Below are 20857 nucleotides of genomic sequence, written 5' to 3' on the forward strand. Positions count from 1 at the left end.
TAACTTGTAAAGCACTGACATACGTCCCATGTCAGGTTTTTGTTCTTCCAGATAAGGCCACTGACTCCAGTCTCAAGCCTGCCAACAATCAGAGAAGAAATCTCCTGCCACAGTCGAGGGAATGGAGACTGCAGTCAGTGTTCTGGCTAAGACCTTCTGCAGGACTTCCTGAAAGGCAAAGGCGGTCGAAGACAGTCTGAGTGAGGGGCACACACCTGTATGTGGTGTACGGGACGTAGATGTAGCGGGCAGGGAACTCCAGCACCTCCTTTGTGGGCCGGACACGCAGGTCTGGGTAGGGCTTGACGTGCAGCAGCTCGGGTGACAGGCAGTAGTGTGGACTGTCCGGAGCGGGGGAGATGTCAATCTTCAGCTGGGCTGAGGAGGGTGGTCAGGACAGTACAATCACTGCTTAGCATCAACCTGCTAGACACTCTGTGAGCAAGCAGGGCTGGCTAGCCTTCTATGGTCTCCTACTGTATCTCACATTCTCATTGAAAACCCATCTGAATAAGAGCTCTGACTCACACTGACAGAGGAAAAAGAAACTACGCCAGCAAAGGCGCTTAGCATTTGTTCAGTATGTAGGAGTTCTTCCCATCGCTCACCTGTGACGGGCCGCAGTCTGCGCAGCAATGAGGAGGGTCTTCGCATGTCAGCAAGGAACTTGTAGAGGTCCTCGTCACTCAGGCGATCCCCCTCCTGAAACACAGACACACCTGCCTTCACAGCACTTTCCTAGACTGCAAACACAAGGTACACGTTCTGCCACAGCGAAAGGAGATTCGTTTTTCACTTTTCAGAAACCCAAAGAGTCGTTCCAACAGAGTTCACAGGCTTGTTTCAGGATCTGTTTCATGGCTTCTGACAAGGGATCAGCTATATTTGCAAACACAGTTCAAATTTTTTTAAGATTGCGTTCAGCCATATTCACCTCTTCAAACTGTTGAGTGAGCTGAGTGGATGGCAGCTGACTGAATGCAACTGCATCAAGGGATCACCTTGATGAAACAAGGGTAATACAGTCTTAGGACAATTTGAACAGTGTCTGCAAGTGCATTTAAACCCAGATCTGGCTCCCAATGTGACAACGCAGATCAGCAACTGCAGAAAAGGTGTGATCTACTTGCTTAATTTTTCACAAATATCTTTTGTGAATCTTTTGGTATTAAGGCCAGTTTTTATACAGTTTTGGTTACTAATTCCAAAGCAGAAAGGTGAGGCTACTTTAGAACAGCAAAATGTTATTTAAAAAAATTACTTCTTTGCTTAACATCCAATCAGAACTACAGGAAGGGCAAGAGGTCCGGAAGAAAGAAGTCCTACTCTTGTGTGAGAGCTAGCAAGTTCTAAACACAGCTCTGTATGAACAGTCCTGCGAGGGTTTGAGCAACAATTCTCAGTTACCAGCCAGATCCTTGTAACAGGTAAACATTAACATTGTGAAATATCTGAAACAAACTAATAAGACTTCTGAAATGTGCTTCTGTAATGTGCTGCTGTTGGGCAATTCGATCATGTTCCTATAGCAGATAGGGAGGTTGCTGGGACTGACCCAAGGTCAGTACAGTACATTGATGAGAGGAGTCCCTGTCTGTTTATTTTCAATTGCTGGCTTCAGTCATGTGCTCATAATTCATGGTACGTCCATATGGCAGCACATTCTCAATGGTAGGCAGAATTTGACATAGCCAAGATTTATTGTGGAAACCCATTAATAAAATTATTAGTTCTTACTTTGAGTCAGATTTAATTAAGCAGTTATATTTCTCATAATTAAAAAAAATATTTTGCTGGTAGGGTGTGCTTAGCTGGCTCAGGCTGGTGCCCTCGAGTACCACAGCAAACTTGCATCACCCTGTCTGCCTCTTTGATGCAACATGTCTGACCCAGCAAGGTTCACTGTGCGAGAGTGAGGGAGCTACAGCACACAGGCAACTCTATTGGCAAAGTATTAGATGTCCCTGGCATTGAGAGCTGCCCTGCACAGTCAACCGCCCTCAACAACACATAGCAATCAGCCACTAAACAGGGGTCACGGACACGGACTGCTGTGGTGGCCCAATACAAACAGCATGGGCCTTCACCTTCAAGACATTTTCTAGGGCCCTTGCGACGTCAGCTACAACAGCTGGTGCAGAAATGGGGGATGGACTGCCGTGGAACTGACACCTAGAGGTTCCAATCCTAACCGTTTTTACACCAACACAATCACTGGCTCTAAGGCAAAACACAGCAGCTGTCCACATAGCCTCCAAAGTGCTTAATGCAAAAAAAGCAGAAAATTCTCCTTTTAGAGTCTGAAAGAAATTGATGAAGTGGACACAAAGCACAAAGTTAACAGAAATGACATCTCCATAGTCCCCTACCATCATCAGTGCTCATAAATACAACATGAATGATCAATGTTCAGTTCTCAGCAGGAACAGGTCCTGCTGACCCTGCAATGAAATAAAACCTCCACAGCTGCCTCCACACTTGCCTGTTTGAAGAAGTTGGTGACGGTGAGTGTGGCAGGCCGGAAGTTAGTAAAGTTGCACATCTCCTCGCCCATACTCATGCGCTCAAATGTCTTTTTCTTCCGCTCATTCCAAGTCCCCTTCCGTTCTGCAAAAGGAAGAATCCGAAATATCTTTCGTCAAGAAACTGATCATTACAAAAAAGAAAGGGGAAGAATCAGTCTTGGGACTTGAACAAGTCAGATCCTCTGGTTTAGACTCCAGCCTTGTGGAGACAATGACACCTACAGGACAGGCTCTGCAACCGCACCCTGCATTCCTTCACCACTGTGCTCTATGATCCAACCACTGCTCTCTGCATAGACTTGCCACACACACAGACGATAAGCTATTCAGTGTGGACTGTTCTCAGTAAAGTCATTTGTTTCTGTCCATGTCTCTGTCCACTGTACCGCTGTCAGAGTCCGAGTCCCCGCGGTCCAGGCCGCCCACGCTGCTGACAATGTTCATCAGGTGAATGGCAGTCCAAGCAAAAGGCATACGGTATCTCCCGAGCCGAGCACAGTACTGCTCCGCCTGGCCGCGCAGCTTCTCGAGCTTCTCTTTGTGCTAGGAGAGGAAAGAGGGGACAGCAGAGAGAAGAGAAGCAGAAGAATGGAGAAAGGAGAGGGTGGGGGACAGAAAAACAGGGAGAGTGAAAGGAGAGTCATGGCAGGGGGAGAGAAGAGGGGAGAGGAAGACAGAAAGGGGGAGAGACAGAGAGATAAACAGGATTTAGTTCTTCATCCAAGAGCCTGGAAGGCTTGTTTTAAATGAAAAGCTAGAACAGGCCTACCCAGCGCATTAACTAATTGCAGGGTAGTGAAAAAGAGAAAATTAAATGATGAAAACTAACTGCCATCATAAACTCATTCTGCCCTGCTTTCTTCAGCACAAAACAAGTGCTGGGAGAGGCCCGTCAAGTACTTACAACAGCAGAATTGAGAAAATAATGTAATGGTCACAATGCCCTTTAGATAACTTGGTAAGTCTGCTAATCCATTCATTAAATCCACACTATTGAAACATGTGACAGTACAATAGATCCTCAATATGTGTTTATGTGTAATAATTAACTTAAAAGACTATGTAATTTTAGTCAAACAATCATGTATTAATGATCTTACATCACTTAGGTTTTGGTACTGACAGTGCTTTAAAAATCACAATCATGAAATAAAAATGATCACAAACTAAACAGCCAGATCTCACACTTAACATAGCAATAGGAAACTCAAATTCACATTGGCTTTTTTGGGAGTGAACTGTTCCACCTTCAAAACCAGGGGGGTGAGCCACATAGTATCTGGATGATACAGTACCATATTTTATAAGGAAATGACTGAGAAGAGCTACAGTCACATCAGAGAGAGTGCTGGTTATAAATATATAATAATTACATATTACAAAAAGATGATGCATTTGACTGTAAATATTTTCTCAAAAGACAGTAGTTAGTAAATTCCCTGTTCTAACTCATTTTAACCCCTGTTTTACAAAATTACTTGTCTGTTAAAAAGTGGCTTTGGCAAAGTTTTGCATGGGAAATTGTTAATTTGTATGGCCAGACATTAATCCAGTCACTGATCCTGCAGCTCCTAGATTGACCACCAGATGGCAGTGTTCCTACCTTGGCTGAATCGGACTCCTTCATGACCATGTAGGGCTCACAGCACTCCCCAATATCTCCCTGTTGGAGCACCTTCTCTAGCTAAAAACACAGCAACACAAAGATATAGCAAAGGTTACAAATGGGCTCCTCACTTGTTTGGGTAGACAAGCCCCTTTACAGTCAATCAAAATTTAAAGTGATACAAAAGCAAACTGAACTGAATTACACTCTAAGGGATGCACTATAATCTTTATAAAGTACTCAAGGAAGTTTTAACATACAGAAGGTTTTTAGACCCTATTCAAAGCCAAAAACTACTATTTCTCTTCCTGTGTCAACAAAAACAGGAATTGCTATGGTAACTGTACCACTGTCGCACAGATCCTTAGATCACAAAAAACACCCAATAAAAGTACCCTTGCTCAGGAAAAACATAGCATGTTACTCAAAATCGACTATTAATTTCAAAACCCTCCCTCTACGGAAGTCCCTGCAGCCATTCTGCATGAGGGGTAAATAATGCAAATTCAACCCAAGCATGAGCTATTGCCTCCTTGTCTGCCCTCTCCACCCCTGTGCCCCCTGCAGCTCCACCTTGATGACGAGGAAGATGTCGGGCGAGGGGTAGGTGATGGAGAAGATGGCAGAGCGCGTCAGCGTGGAGATGGCTACGTGGGGAGTGTGGGGCCGCAGCATGCTCTTCATCTGGTCCGAGTTCAGGTCGAAGTAGAAATTCTCCGAGATCTGGGGTAAGAGACAGACGTTACAAACAACAAGAGGCCGACTGCCATGCAAGGATCTCAGCCAGGTATTCCTCGGAGAGTCCCACAGCCCGCTTCAGCAAGGCTGCTGGCTAGTTTGTCTTACTCTTACCCCTTCACGTTCCCACATCACAGGACTTAGAATCGCACAAATACAACCCGACTCTTTCTGTGTCACTAGAAACTCTACTGTCATTCAAACTGGGTTGGTGTTGGTGAGTCAAGAACGACTGAAGGAGTGAGAGTTCATATACAGTACCACTCCTCCTGTATCACAGCTATCAGGGTGTTTCAACTATTTGAACAAAAATGTCCTGAATTAGACAAGGACCAACCAGCAAAATACAGAATCAATTTTGTTTCATCTCTTCAGTTACAGACAGGGATGTTGGGGAACCTGACAAGCATTTGAAAATACTCAAAGGCCACTGAGAGAGTCAAACAAGGGACAGAGTTAGTGAAACTAGGGACATGAGAGGAATCTAACAGGAGTTAGTGCATTTAGGGTTAAACAACAAGAGGCAATTCAGACCAAGGACTGTAGAGGTCTGGAAAAAAATGTGCAGCTCTGTTATGAAGCCGATTCTGGAATTAGGAAATGGCTGGGTGAGATCCTAGGATCAATTAATTTCCAGAAGCCAAACAAACATGACAGGATCAACACCCTCCTCTCGTTTGTGACCCTCTTAAGTTATAGAAGGTGAACCACTTGTTGTGTTGATGAAATCAGAACAAACGCCTGCTGCTCCTAGTCAGATTGAAGAGTCAGGTCCATCAGTAATGACCCCAGAGAAAGCACAACCCAGGCAATAACTGAATGAGGGCTTGAGGCAGCGTTGCCTGTTTGGAAAACTGCCAAGTCACCTTTTTCTTTTCCTTCACGTCATACAGGGCCAGAACCCCAAAGATTGGCTCAATCTCGATTTCAAACCTGAAAATAAACAAGCAAACATCATCAGCATTACTACTGAAATTCCTAATCATCCTTTTCCAACAGATGGAGTCAAGCTTCATCTTTTAATGCTGTGGAAATACGAAAGTAACCCAGGACTAGCCCTCCTCCAGCAGTTCCACATGGCCTTTCTCAAAGCTCCACATCTAGCCAAGTCTGACAGGCGCTGGGACTGGAGATGAATGGCAGCAGCACTGTCAAGGGGGTGATATCTGAATGGACAACTGTACTATTTTTATTATTGAGAAAGACCCTTCGAGTATCCAAAGCTGCCGATACAGAAGTGAAGGGTTCTCAGATTCCCTCCCCAGGCAATTTAACTACAATCTACAGTTATATTGCTACCATTAAAATTAAAGCAAATAGAAGTGTATACAATTTGTATTCTGGAACTCACACAAGGTATAAATGGCCAAAAATGTGACAGAACTTGGGAACTTCTAGGAATGAATTCTCTGTTCTCACAGCATCGGGGTTTCATCCACAAAATCTCCAACAACAAACAGCGAGCTCACCTTACTCCCTTCACTTTCCTTTCTGCACGGCCCAGAAAGGACTTTTGTCTAACTTCCTGCAGCAAACCAGTTTCATATCACTGGAGGGATCTAGGGTGTTTCTTGATTGCATGTGGTGCAACTCCACTGACTGAGAACCTGGCAGTGGGCCAGACTCTTAAAATACTTACACTGGCTCCCCCCTCTTCACACAACATCCTTGTGTGTCGCACCAAGTATTTGTCACAATGTTATTCCAAAAACACCAGCAGGTTGTTTAAACATTTATTTCTGTTGCAAAAACAAGTCCTATTTTAAAAAGTAGCCAGATCAGCCCATAAGTAAATGTTTGAGACAACGGATGTGTGCTATGTATGCTCGTTCCCAGTGTCCTCTCAAGCACTCACTTCAGGGACAAGCACTTGACCATGATCCTCTGTCCAAAGTGCTCCTTGGGGACTTCCGGAATGGTGCAGCGTTCCACGGCCTCGTCCTGTCAACACAACGCAACAGACTGTCAGACTGCCGAGCCAAGGAGCACAGCCATCACACAGATCAACCCTGTTCACACAGATGAATGAATGGCTGGCCTGTTGTGTCCATGAGCGTGGGGTCACACATGGACAGATCAGATGGACTGCAGGCTGTGAAAGGCACGCGGTGCTGGGCAGCACTGACCTCGTCAGGAGCAGGGAAGAGCCCTAGCAGGTCGGGGTGCCGGCCTTCCCTCCTCTTCTCTGCATTCCGGTTGTCTATATCCTCGGGGGCGCTGCGCTCCAGCAGGGAGGGCAGCAGGCAGTCTGGTGCCGAGTTCTTCAGGTCAAAGATACTAGAGGCCCAGCTGCCCCGCGGAGTGTCATCCAGAGACACCGAGCGGCGCTTGAGATCCTCCTGACGAACACGTGTAGACAGGAGGAAAGCAGGCAGGGTGGTGCACACACACAGGGGCAGACGCACATAACAGGAGAGATGGGAGGACAACTGGATAAGTGTGTAGAAACACCGGCAAGAATGAGAGTTTTCAGATGTTGGCACGTTTAACTGGCGTGTAGAATGAAAGTGGCATGTAGAAGTCAAGTCCTCACACAGTGGACCGCTCTATAGAGACGTGATGTTTCAGAGCGTGTCCTCCTCCCCTCGCATTCAACTCAACTTAGAAGTCCTTTCAAACACACCAACTTACTTACCCAAAAAACTAACATCCTCTAATTAAACTTTTTGTCTTCTTTGAGAAATTATTTTTAAACATAATTTCCACTAATTATTCCATTATTATTGGAATGTTGTTTTGAGACAATAGCTTTAGAAGAACTCACTGCTCGAAGCGTGCCACTCTCACCCAGTCCCGACCATGGTCACAGGTAAGGTCAGGTCAGTTACCTGGTCATCCTGGCTGCTGCGATCCTCTGCTGCATCGTCGAGCTCGAAGATCTGCTTGGACAGGCCTCTCTGCCTCTCTCTCAGCTTCTCCGCAGTGATGGCGCTATAGATGGTACTGAACCGCTGGTACCTGTGCGACAGATAGGCTCTAGGAGCTTGGCGGTAACACCCTAGACAATGCCAACCCTGGTTTTCAAAGAGCATGCATTTAAACAATTCAAGCCACTTCTCAAACAGCACTAGGAAAGAAAATGTTCTTTTGAGGGGGTTTAATGCATTACTATGCCGACTAAGCAGACACCCAAACCAGCGCATTCCCCCTCTAACACTAATTTTCCTCTAAAACCTGAACATATACCATTGGAATATACCAATGAAGCCATTTTATTGGTACTCATCTGGTGAATGTTCATATTTTTAGTTTTTGACCTTAAAATGCAAGACCTGTAACAAAACAGCCCCAACATCATGATTTAAAAAGAGAAACAGAAGGCTTGGTTACTTACTTCCTCTGGATGATGAGCCAGTCATCTGTGTAGACACCCAGAGCATCCCTGACACGAGGGTCCAAGGCACTATGCAAACAGCAACCAAAACCACTGTTAAACACCAGTGCTGTGCTACAGGTGTGCAGACGGGCACATAATGCCCACCACACAACGCTTTATAAAGCATTCTGTACAGTACGCAGAACAAACAAAAACTCCTTTGTAATTTTAGGTGTTAAAAAAAATCAGCAATAATTGATCTTAAAACAGTTACAAAGAGCTTGGATGAAAGCATCTCTAAAGACTGCTGTCCAGGACTAGGGACAACCAAACCTAAGATTACAAAGCAGGCAACCTTGAAAAAATGTTGGCATAACACCAAGCATGAAACAGAGCAGGAAGAAACACGATAGCTGAAAGCGTAATGTATTTGGTCTTGTAGGAGCCTGTCATTTATGTTTAAATCACAGACATAAGACACAGAGAGATCTCTGCTCGCACTACTAATACGACAAGGCTCTGAGGCGCTGTGGGTCACTCACTCATCCTCAGGAAGACCAGGCTCCAGGGTGCGACATTCCCGGTCCTCCAGGACCAGCTCCAGGTCGTCGGCAGGAAAGTCGACGAGCTCCCTCAGCAGTCCGGGCTCGGCCGCCGGGGGGTGGGTGTTGACATAGTCCTCGAAATCCACCGGCTCCACCACCTCAGTGAGAGGCACCTGAGTGACACACACACACGCACTGACTCACCCGGCTCTCAGCACAAAGACACAGCTACAGCTATACTGGAGGTTCTTCGCCCACCCCAGAAGCCAAGTTAGGGAGCACTGATCTTAGCAGTGAAGCGATGTTAATAAAGCAGGCATTAGCTCCTTGAGACGATTATTAACACTGCCCATTTGGGAAGATCAGCTGTAAGAATAGTGGATGACTGGTCACTAGTATTTATTCGCTGGAATAAGCAATTACATATTGATTTAAGTTAAAGTAATACTTAAGTGTAAAAATGTCAAAATAGTGAAAAAAAAAGTATTTCGCAAACACTTTCTCTCAGTGTATATTTAACTCCATAGACTGAAGTCCTTGATGTGGTATCATAGCACAAGTATTCCTCATCACTCGGCTCTTGTTTAGACAGTTGAAAGTCAGTTGCGGATTCTGTAAATCACTCAAACTGGGTCAGAAGGCAAGGGCACAGCCAGAGATATAAAGCAGTCTGGCCTGCACAGGTCTGTGATTAGTGCTCTAACTAAATGGTTGCGTGTTTATGTCCACTTAGCTGCTAGAATATGCACCTGTAAGGTGTAAGGTCAGGATAAGGATAAGCTGTGAGGGCAGACTACAAGTCTGTGGGGTTGGAGTGGAATTGCCCAGTGAATTGAGACTGAAATGCCCTGTCCCACACTGTGGACCACCCCACAGGAGACCAGGCAGCAAACCAGCTGGCCCAGGCCTGCAGCAATAGCAGGTCAACAGCTGCTCCCCGGGGATCAGTGATGAAAATCAACCTGGTGGTGTGAGGCGTAACAGAAGGGGGAAGACGAGAAACAGCATTGTGGTTTGCGGCTTCTGTGGTTTCTAGTGGATATTGGGATTGAGTGATAGTTTACACTGTCTATTCACTATCTTGCCAGATACCCTTCTTTCTGGCTTTAAAGAAACAGATTCTTTCAGTAAGCTGGGGCAGAAAATTCTGCTAATTATTCTTTTGAATTCTAGGTGATACTAATTGAATAAATAGACTAACTACTTAACTGAGAACTCTAGTGTACAGTAACAACATCCAGAGAAGACATTAGCCGGTTCCCCTCTGTGTCTCATTTGAGTTAAAATTACTTGTTTATCTATTTAATCTCATTCAGCATGCTAGGAGAGTAAAATACAGTTGGAAAAAATATGCTATTTTAAACATCACTGGAATATTTCACTTTATTTTTTCCTATGGAAGTAACAAAAACAGCACAGGAAATTGTAAGTGCAATTCGGGTCATTTTTGAGAACCATAAGAGTGTAAGATTAAAACATCCAAAAGTTTGTGTCTGTATTTAATGAAGAACAAAGACTCTTTTAGGCAAAACAGCCTTTTCTGCTTTGTCCTTTCTTTCCGGATAAATATACTGGAAGAGGAAAAAGAGCTGGGAAGACTGTTCTCTGTGCTGAGGGGGCTTGGAAAATCAAGACCCGCCTAATGCCAAAGAAAAACAACAGCAGACACAAAGCAGAGGGAAGAAAAACAAGTCTCCCAGGAGGGAGATAAGGGCGCTGGCAGACCTGTCCTGCAGCAATCTTCTCTGAAATCACACCTTCCTTTGAACCAGAAGGGCCGGGCAGGACAGAGGCAACAGGAAGCATGTCGACGCTGGGGTCAGCCTGCCCAAGGCTGTGCTGTACTCCTGCTGACACCTCCACCTCAACACTCACTGTGCAGCCCAAGCCAGGGAGCACACACTGTTACCTCAACACCTCTCGAGCACAGGGATGTGTGGGCACAAAGCCTGGCCATATCAGGTCAAGACTGAGCAGATCCCAACGCAGCGGAGCTCCACATATGAGCCATACATGCCATTATTGTGCACAATAAGGCTAAAGCTTATATTCCAAGAATGGGGAGCATAGCAGACCCCTAAATCCCGTTATCCATGAATGTGTCTGTGGTCATCAGGACACACAGAAGAGATGGAGAGATAGCAACTTACGGACTGCTGGGTTCCACTTCGCTTCTTGGACAGCTGTGGGGAGCCATATTCCCGGGACACTTGCTTCCTAACTTCAGCTGCCACAGTCCTGAGAAACAGAGAGAGAGTGTCAGAGGTTGACCCACTGCTCTAACACCATTATACAGGCATTGGAACCAGGAATAACCTCACTGAAGAAACCCTACACAGCTTGAAGATAAACACATCCCTGCTGCATACTGGTTCGACCTGTTCCAGGTTATACACACTGCAGGCTCTATTACATATTGTAATACTCTATTACATACTGGACAAATTACAGAAACTCTGAAACAGATACATGTTTTTTATTATAAGACATGTGCATCTGAATATGCAAATTTATTCAAAAGAAAGTCTCCAACAAGAAATACCATACAACTGCTGTTGGCCTGAAAACAATATAATCTTACTTGAAGGGAGGCACAGTGTGATGGTTAGGAGATTCAAATCTAAGAAAGCACACACTGGTCAACTGCATCCTTCAGTGGTTACTTCTGCTGGATCAAGCCCTGCCATCTCAACACCACCCCACATCATGGGTTTGGGGTTCAAGGTCTTGCTCAAGTCAGTGGGAGAGCTCGAGTCTGAACCAGAAATCAATGCCCTCTCAGCCACCTCACCACCTTACAGGATCAGGACCGTCAGGTCTTTCTTGCTCTGCTGCAAGCTCCACCCTCCTGCTGCTGTGTCTTCAGTATCCTGGAGCTCAGTATGGCAGTTCCCCTTTCCTAAAAACATTTCCTATTGTTGCTGTCAGGTTTAAGTTTAGGGGTCCTTTGTCTGGTAGCCTGGAGTGGGTGACAGCAATGTTGAGTGGGGGATATTGTTTCTCCCTTTATCCAATCTGACCTGTGTAAGATAATGTAAAAACTCTGCATATGGTTCGAAATTGCGATCTTGTAAGATCTGACTAAAACAAAAATATAATTAAAAATGTGTTAACTGTATGCTAACACAGCCTTCTTTGCTCTTTTCCACAAGTACTTTTTTTCATTTTCATGAACAAAGTTGTAATCTGTTTCCATGATAATGACAAAGTGTCATATGCATCTGAGTTTACCACTGTGCATTTTTGTCAAATCTGGCTAATGACTGATATCACTGAAAACAAACCTATTAAGACGTGTCAACTGCAAAAGTTTCAGTTAATCCACTTTTTCCAGTGATGGTAATGAAATGCAAGTTGGAGCCCAAAAATATAACTCTGTCTTTTCACCAAATCTGTTGAGTGATCAGATGGCACGGGCAGGCTATCTGTTGTGTGTTTATTTGTTTTAAGGTCATGAGTGTGTCGCTTACCACAATTTCTGGTAAAACATGCATTGTTCTTTTGGAATCCATAAATACAATTATGTTTAAAGTTAGTCTAGAAGTGCAACAATACACTGTGTGAATCCCTTGGATTATATTTAATCTTTCATATATTATATTTATCTTCTGTTCCCTATATAAAATATGTAAAATATGCACAGATGGGACATAATTCAGTGATAACTCTGGTTTCAAAGTGTCAATTCTGCATCTTGGAACAAATAGCTTATTGAAAACAACAGGCAAATCCCATCTTGCAATCAACAGTTTTCAGTAGGTATGACTTAAAATTGACATAAACCTACTGGCATCAAACATTTTAAAAGGAGAATGTGTGAAGTTTCAAGTTGCTTTAAGTAGCAAGTGGCGTCTAAACCACTGTACTTCAGAGCCCTGTGTTCTTCACTTGTAATTCAGACCTGCCATTTCGCAAATCTGATTTTGCAAAGCAGGTGCACACAGTACAATGGAAGAATTGTTTCCCTGCTGTACGGAAGGCTCACACTCTCACCACCTCATGTGTTCAAAGCCCAGGAAAGAAGCAAGATGTACAGTGATCAGAATCCACAGAGGACATAGGAGAAGAGCAAAGGGTTAACACTCACTGGATGGGCTGATCCCACCAGCTCTGATCCGAGCCCTGATTACAGAAGGATTGAGTTAGGACTGTAGGTCCAATCACACAAGCTTCTCTTCAGCCAGCAGCCATATCACCCTGCAACTCACAACTGGCAATCCACTGAAGCTAAGCAGGTGTGAGCCTGGTCAGTACCTGGATGGGAGACCTCCTGGGAAAAACTAAGGTTGCTGCTGGAAGAGGTGTTAGTGGGGCCAGTGGGGGGCGCTCACCCTGCGGTCCATGTGGGTCCTAATGCCCCAGTATAGTGACGGGGACACTATACTGTAAACAGGCGCCGTCCTTCGGATGAGACGTAAAACCGAGGTCCTGACTCTCTGTGGTCATTAAAAATCCCAGGGCGCTTCTCGAAAAGAGTAGGGGTGTAACCCCGGTGTCCTGGCCAAATTTCCAATTGGCCCTTACTAATCATGGCCTCCTAATAATCCCCCTCTATGAATTGGCTACATTACTCTGCTCTCCTCCCCACTGATAGCTGATGTGTGGTGAGCGTTCTGGCGCACTATGGCTGCCGTCGCATCATCCAGGTGGATGCTGCACATTGGTGGTGGTGGAGGGGAGTCCCCATTACCTGTAAAGCGCTTTGAGTGGAGTGTCCAGAAAAGCGCTATATAAGTGTAAGCAATTATTATTATTATTATTATCATGGCACCCACTGCTTAGCTCCAGATAACAAGAGCAAAGACAATCAAATTGAAAGCTCTCTCATTATGTACTCTATATACTCCATTTTCTGCCATCTCCCTCCATAGTACAAAAGTAATGTATTCATACAGAGTTCTGACCAATCACTATAGCTTCCTAACACCAGAGATAACAAGATCAGAGGGTGCCAAAGCGTCACTGAAAGATCAAAACAGAGGTACGTTTTTGAGTGGGGTAATATACACAGAATAAGTAACAAATAATTCCCTGTGCTAATATAGTGCATTAGCCTGCAGGCAAAGCCACACCATACTAATCACTGGGGCTGGGGTCACCTGAAATTGCCAAGGAAGCAAGGACTCTGATGTGTACACAGTATTTCACACCAAACAAATATTCTATGTGCTTTATGCATGAAGGACATTGTGTCATTGGTCTAATTTTAATTAATTTAATAAACTATTTTAATCAGATGGTGATGGACAGAACATTCTGTAGGGCCAGGCTCAGATAGAAGGCACCTACACTCACATTCACTATTTTAGACACTATTTAGAGCTCGGCCATGCTAAACAGCACTGTTTATCTAAATCAGTTTGCTGGTCTGCTCTGTTCTACTCCTCCCCTGTGCAATTCACAGGCTCAGACTCCAAAACCTCCTAGCATAGGTTTGTGAGTGTTTTGCGTCATAACAAGCGAAGGTAGTTTAATACAATTAAAGATCTGGTTTAAATTAAAGAGTGACATTACTGAGTCCAAAAGGCAAAGCGGCAAAGTGCTGCCTTGCCGAGCAGGAAACACTGCTCTTGAGTGCCTGTTTCTAGAGACAGCCAGCCTCAGCAGTGGGGGCAAGCAGCCCAGTTCTCACAGGAAGTCAGAGCCGTTTACTGCAGGGCAGCACAAGAAGAGACAAACACATCTGGAGGAACTGGTGCTGGTGGTGCATGAGAGATGGTCACCAAAAAAAACACACAGTAGTGTCCTTCACCCACTATGCACAGGAAGAATGGCAACAGAGATCCTGGCTATTTTAACATGTATGCTCCTCCACACACACACAGCTTCACCAATCCATAGGCCACAGACTATGTGTTAGTATAACCGTCAGGCTCTGCATGAAGTGCAAGGTCAGTCTGTATTAGAGAATGGTGTTTTAGGGTTTGATTAATCTGAAGACATATCACATCACTTCTTCCTCGTAATCCATTATGGCTCCCCAATAATATGCTTTAGCTAGGAACCTCTCACCTATCTTTCTCAAGGAAATGTCAGTAGAGAGCCGTCTTTAATTCCTTTTAATCTGGCTTGGTTTCATTTGTCTATTCTGCCAGATCCCTATGGAAATCAGGGTATGTTAACAAAAGTTTTGAAAGGTCAAGGAAATTCAGCCACTGCTGGAGGTTCAAAACTCACACAAAGGTAGGCAAAAGCTTGCTAACATGGATCGGAAGCCATTCATCTGCCAGATGGGCTGTATGCTTATAATCTCCTTTGCTTTTTAACTTCCTATTTTGATGCAATAAATAATTCTGTATGCTGAATAATTTATTATTCTGCAAATAACCATAAATCGCTGCCTGAGACTCCATGCACACATCAGAAGCCAAGTAAAAAAAATGCAGTGATGGCAGTGTGGGTGTTTGTTCAAGGACCAAGCTAAAGTACACAGCAGAGTGAGCCTTGCAGTCCCCTCTTTCTGCACACGTTTGCCTTTCCCAGGCTCGTCCACGGGGTCTTGTCAGCCACGCACCCTGTGGCTCCTCGTACAGGGGAGAGAACACAGATCCCCAGCAACGGGGTCAAGTGGTCTTTATCAAGGACACATGCTTCCTGCTTCCTCAGGCTTGTGCTGTCACCAGTGTCCTCTCCATAGTGACTTAAACCGGGGTGCAGGCCTTCACACAGTCACAGCCCCATCTTAATGGGACCCCCACACTGTATCCTCTGTGTCAGAGCAGGGCAGGATAACTTGAAATTAGTAAAGGGCCAAATCCTCCACCCACAACAAGGGCTGCTAAAGAAAGGGTTCGAATCCCAATTGGAAAGTCCAATTTCCTGTAAGGCAGGACATACACTGTAAACAAACAAAAACTGAAAATGCATTCTTAACCATTATCATAATTACTATAAGTTCCATACTCTCTTGTAATCATCTGCATGCACACATGACAGTGATCATTAACTTAGCTGACGCTTGTAGCTGAAGTGATTTATACAGCTATATATATACAGTGCCTTGCGAAAGTTTTCAGCCCCCTTGAACTTTTCAACCTTTTGCCACATTTCAGGCTTCAAACATAAAGATATAAATTTTTTATTTTATGTGAAGAATCACCAACAAGTGGGACACAATTGTGAAGTGGAACGAAATCTATTGGATTTTTGAAACTTTTTTAACTAATAAAAAAATGAAAAGTGGGGCGTGCAAAATTATTCGGCCCCCTTGCGTTAATACTTTGTAGAGCCACCTTTTGCTGCGATTGCAGCTGCAAGTCGCTTGGGGTATGTCTCTATCAGTTTTGCATATCGAGAGACTGAAATTCTTGCCCATTCTTCCTTGCAAAACAGCTCGAGCTCAGTGAGGTTGGATGGAGAGCGTTTGTGAACAGCAGTTTTCAGCTCTTTCCACAGATTCTCGATTGGATTCAGGTCTGGACTTTGACTTGACCATTCAAACACCTGGATACGTTTATTTGTGAACCATTCCTTTGTAGATTTTGCTGTATGTTTGGGATCATTGTCTTGTTGGAAGATAAATCTCCGTCCCAGTTTCAGGTCTTTTGCAGACTCCAACAGGTTTTCATCCAGAATGGTCCTGTATTTGGCTGCATCCGTCTTCCCCTCAATTTTAACCATCTTCCCTGTCCCTGCTGAAGAAAAGCAGGCCCAAACCATGATGCTGCCACCACCATGTTTGACAGTGGGGATGGTGTGTTGAGGGTGATGAGCTGTGTTGCTTTTACGCCAAACATATCGTTTTGCATTGTGGCCAAAAAGTTCGATTTTGGTTTCATCTGACCAGAGCACCTTCTTCCACATGTTTGGGGTGTCTCCCAGGTGGCTTGTGGCAAACTTTAGACGAGACTTTTTATGGATATCTTTGAGAAATGGCTTTCTTCTTGCCACTCTTCCATAAAGGCCAGATTTGTGCAGTGTAAGACTGATTGTTGTCCTATGGACAGACTCTCCCACCTCAGCTGTAGTTCTCTGCAGTTCATCCAGAGTGATCATGGGCCTCTTGGCTGCATCTCTGATCAGTCTTCTCCTTGTCTGAGCTGAAAGTTTAGAGGGACGGCCAGGTCTTGGTAGATTTGCAGTGGTCTGATACTCCTTCCATTTCAAGATGATCGCTTGCACAGTGCTCCTTGGGATGTTTGAAGCTTGGGAAATCTTTTTGTATCCAAATCCGGCTTTAAACTTCTCCACAACAGTATTACGGACCTGCCTGGTGTGTTCCTTGGTCTTCATGATGCTCTCTGCGCTTTCAACAGAACCTTGAGACTATCACAGAGCAGGTGCATTTATACAGAGACTTGATTACACACAGGTGGATTCTATTTATCACCATCAGTCATTTAGGACAACATTGGATCATTCAGAGATCCTCGCTGAACTTCTGGAGTGAGTTTGCTGCACTGAAAGTAAAGGGGCCGAATAATTTTGCACGCCCCACTTTTCATTTTTTTATTAGTTAAAAAAGTTTCAAAAATCCAATAGATTTCGTTCCACTTCACAATTGTGTCCCACTTGTTGGTGATTCTTCACATAAAATAAAAAATTTATATCTTTATGTTTGAAGCCTGAAATGTGGCAAAAGGTTGAAAAGTTCAAGGGGGCCGAATACTTTCGCAAGGCACTGTATATGACTTTAGTATGTAGCTCAAGGATAATCTATTAAAAAATAAAATATATTACAGTTCTCATTATTTAATACAAGTCTGTGCAGGACTCAGGAACATCACAGGGAAGACTGCACACCTTCCCAATTCACAACCCTGTAGTGCAGGTTTTTCCACACCAGGTGATCTGAAACACATGAGAATTTTACAAACTGACACTGAACACTGAACCCAAATGTTTCTGAAGGTCCTGTATCCGAGAATTTTAACAATAACACTCTGACAACAACATGCCATAAAAATAATTTTTAATAAATTCTCAGAAAGCTATACAAATAAATTAATCAGATAAAAAAACATTCTAAAATCTATATAAAGCAAGAATTTGGATTCTAGTGGGGAGGAACATTCTAAATGTCGTAAAAATCCCATTCAGAATCTCTCAGACAATTCATATTGTGCTTTACAATAGAAACCCTGTTTATTCCTGCTCCCCAGCTGTAGAGCAGGTTTACAAAGATAAAGCAGGCTGCTCCCCTCACGAGTTGAAAACTGGTCTCAACAAAGCCTTGCAAAAAGTAAAGTTTTGAAATCCTTTGACTGTGGAAGCTCTGAAATACTATCCCCTGTGAAGGCAATGTGACTTCAAGTAGTAGAAGGTTGAAGTCAAGGTAGCTGCCTTAAACCTGATCCCTTCCTTCGCAGCCTGGCCTGTTTAGAGCACAATCCACTTCATTTCTGGCTGGGAACATGAACACATGACTCAGCTGGGAGGGGCCATCCTGCCTTATCTCTGTGGCGTGTGTTGACCTGGCACGGTGTCCTGAACACCTGACTGCAGGGGCGACAGGCTCGGCTCCCCAGACAGGCAGGCTGTCCTTCCCCTGCGCCACTCCCCTCTTCCTGCGACCCCTCTCGCTCTGTTCTGCCTACAGGTTTCTCGAGGCGGTGCAATTTGCACAACAGACGATAGTTTGCTCGACAGGTGCACCTGTAGAGATTTAGGGGCCTAGTTTTCAGACAGCCAACAGCAACAGAGAGCTGTTGACAGCTTACCTCAACAAACCACTAGTGCTAAAACATGTCTGAAGGACAGACTCCATTGCATTGATTATTTTAGACCTGCTTTGAATTGATGTGGTATTACTATTAATACCTTTACCTAATGCAATGTATTTAAACTAAATGGTGGCTATAAAACAAGTATAACAGACCAAGAGCTACAAAAATGCCAGAATTTACACAAAATTAAATGAATAAGTACTGGTAATGTTACATTTGATACACTGGATTAACACAGCATAAAACGGGCTCAGCCAAAACTGCTAGTGAAAAGCTAAAGCAAATATCAATTTAATGTTGCAAATCTCTTCTCCCGGTCTGGATCAGGTTTTGTTGCTGACAACACTCTTTTAGTGAGTTTTTCTAACCTGTCATAGGCTCACCCTGCTCAGGTCAAATCAACGCAATTAACAAAGGCCTGTAGGAACAGATAAAACAGAAGGCACAGAAGAAAGCTTACAGTCCCACCCCTCAAGCCAGAGGTGTAATTCAGTTACACCAAGTGATTCATAGCAGCACTGCTGGTACAGTGAGTGAAGTCACTGTGTGTCAGTGATCCTGGAAGACAAGGGTTCCCAGAACTGGTCCTGCACACCTGCTGGGTTTGTTTCAGCCTCAGTTCCACAACTAAACCTTTGATTCACTTAATGACAGGCTTAATTTGAACTGTTGGACTGATTTGGGCTCTTTAACACTGCTTTTTAACAAGTGCATTTTTGAAGTAAAATAAAATCTCAAATTCCCGAGAAGAAAAAAAACCCTGCAAATATTCCAATCAAGCAACCTGTTAGTTCAATTAAAACCCAGGTGGAATGAGGACCAGCAGGTGTGCTGGCCCCCAGGACCAGGACCCTGAAACAGTGCTGTAAGAAGATGAGTAACACTGAGCACCTGTCTCCAACGGCTGCCCAGTTCAGCACTCCACAGCGCCTTCTCTATTAAACCCTTCTCCTTGGCTGATCACCAGCATCTGTCATCATGGCTTCCCAACTCTGGAAAGATATTTAAAATAAACAATTCTGGCACCACAACAGACTAACCAGAGGCTAGGGAGGCTACACAATGAGGCGTGGAACTGAGAGCAAAGGATTAGATTCCCACTGCACAACAATTTGATCCACTTCAGGTTTGCCAACCCGCAGGGCTATTGTACAAACAGTACCAACGCAGTAGAAAGGTTGTGACTGTATGAAGCTTCTGGTGTTAACATTCTGAACCAGTTGCTACACAAAAAGAAAAAAAAAAGGAAAACAGCTGTCATATTCTTTCTGCACCCCTGAGAGATTTACAAGAAGAAAAAGTAGGGTGAAGTATCTTTTACTGACAGGTTTTCTCTCTCTGTGAAAACAGACTGGCTGCAAGCGTGCAGTGATGGACCCCCCACCCCAGAGGCACGATCCCACAGCTGAGCTTCCTCTCCGGTTTCACTCTGTGCTGTAATCGCGGTCTCAGGTCTGGGCTGCGATACTGTTGCTATGGCACTAGGGATAACCGAATTGCATCTCCCAGCTACAGGCCTGACAGCTGCAGTTCTCCTGGGGGCCAACAGTGCACGCAGAGCAGACGCTTTGAAACAGAGCTTCTGTGAAACTCAGTCAGAACTCTTCTAGGGAGAATATTAGTCAAGGGGATCAATTAAAGTGCTAATATTTAGACAAGATGTACTATTAAAGATCTCCTGGGTAACACTTTGCACTGGTCTACACTTTTGGACTGGAGTAGTATTTAGCAGGACCCACTGCAGCTCTGATTGTTAGGGTATGATGATATCTCACAGCCATGATTTCAAATGTCTTTACATCTCATGATCAAGGTACCAGTCAGGAAAAGCCAGGAGATGTAAGAATTTATTCATATAAAATCAAAAGCTCTGCAAAAGGTTCAGAGTGCAAATCAAGTAGCTTTTGTGCCCAGACACAAAGCCTCTGCCTCAATTTCAGCCCACTGTAGGAAGAGGAGGAAGAGGAAGATCTGGACCTGATTAAAGGTTTCACAAAAACAAACTGTTCAAAGGAAGGGTATAGTCAAATAAAGATCAGCTTAATTTTGAATGCTATAAAAATAAGTACAGTACATTCTTTAACCTGGTATTTCCAATTATTTTTTAAATAACCTTTTGTTATGGAACCGCCAATTCTTTTAAGACTTGGCTGCCACACCCAAAGGGTCCTCTGACTTGCCCACTAAAGTGTAATGTGTCCTTTGACCCCCTGTGAGCTCCCCATCACCTGACAGGAGGGTTAGTGAGCACTGGAGGAGAGGCGTGTCTCTTACTGACATCACTGCAGGCACCTGGCAGGTCATAGGAGCTGCTGTTCAGAGAAAATCTAGAGTGTCCCGGCTAACTACTGCCAACCCTACCCCTGGCAGCGCTCTGCCAATGTGCACCACTGAGTGAGGGACCCTTGTCGCACTCAGGTACTGCTACCAACCCAAGGTTCTACAGATTGTTAATTAAGGAA

The 20857-nt window shown here is 44.3% G+C and overlaps 1 protein-coding gene across 5 annotated transcripts in view; it reads right to left on the reverse strand.

Annotated features, from left to right (window-relative positions):
- dock6 (dedicator of cytokinesis 6) overlaps positions 1-20857 on the reverse strand; it is a 71294-nt gene that overhangs the window by 44928 nt on the left and 5509 nt on the right. For 3 of the 5 annotated variants that reach the window (XM_088603474.1, XM_088603473.1, XM_088603471.1), the window contains exons 1-14: positions 11312-11440; positions 10881-10968; positions 8728-8903; positions 8204-8272; positions 7698-7827; positions 6996-7208; positions 6725-6810; positions 5736-5802; positions 4705-4854; positions 4129-4209; positions 2912-3068; positions 2483-2607; positions 609-702; positions 216-378 (exon numbers count right to left, since the gene is read on the reverse strand). In XM_088603474.1, coding sequence (XP_088459600.1) covers positions 216-378; positions 609-702; positions 2483-2607; positions 2912-3068; positions 4129-4209; positions 4705-4854; positions 5736-5802; positions 6725-6810; positions 6996-7208; positions 7698-7827; positions 8204-8272; positions 8728-8903; positions 10881-10968; positions 11312-11379 — 1667 coding nt within the window. In that variant the 5' untranslated portion in view covers positions 11380-11440. Of the gene's footprint in view, positions 1-215; positions 379-608; positions 703-2482; positions 2608-2911; positions 3069-4128; positions 4210-4704; positions 4855-5735; positions 5803-6724; positions 6811-6995; positions 7209-7697; positions 7828-8203; positions 8273-8727; positions 8904-10880; positions 10969-11311; positions 11442-20857 lie in introns of those variants that run through there. The other 2 variants (XM_088603470.1, XM_088603472.1) reach the window with 2 other exon arrangements.

This window comes from Lepisosteus platostomus, chromosome 13, assembly GCF_059453375.1.
Source record: "Lepisosteus platostomus isolate fLepPlt1 chromosome 13, fLepPlt1.hap1, whole genome shotgun sequence".
In the NCBI taxonomy this organism is placed as follows: domain Eukaryota; kingdom Metazoa; phylum Chordata; class Actinopteri; order Semionotiformes; family Lepisosteidae; genus Lepisosteus; species Lepisosteus platostomus.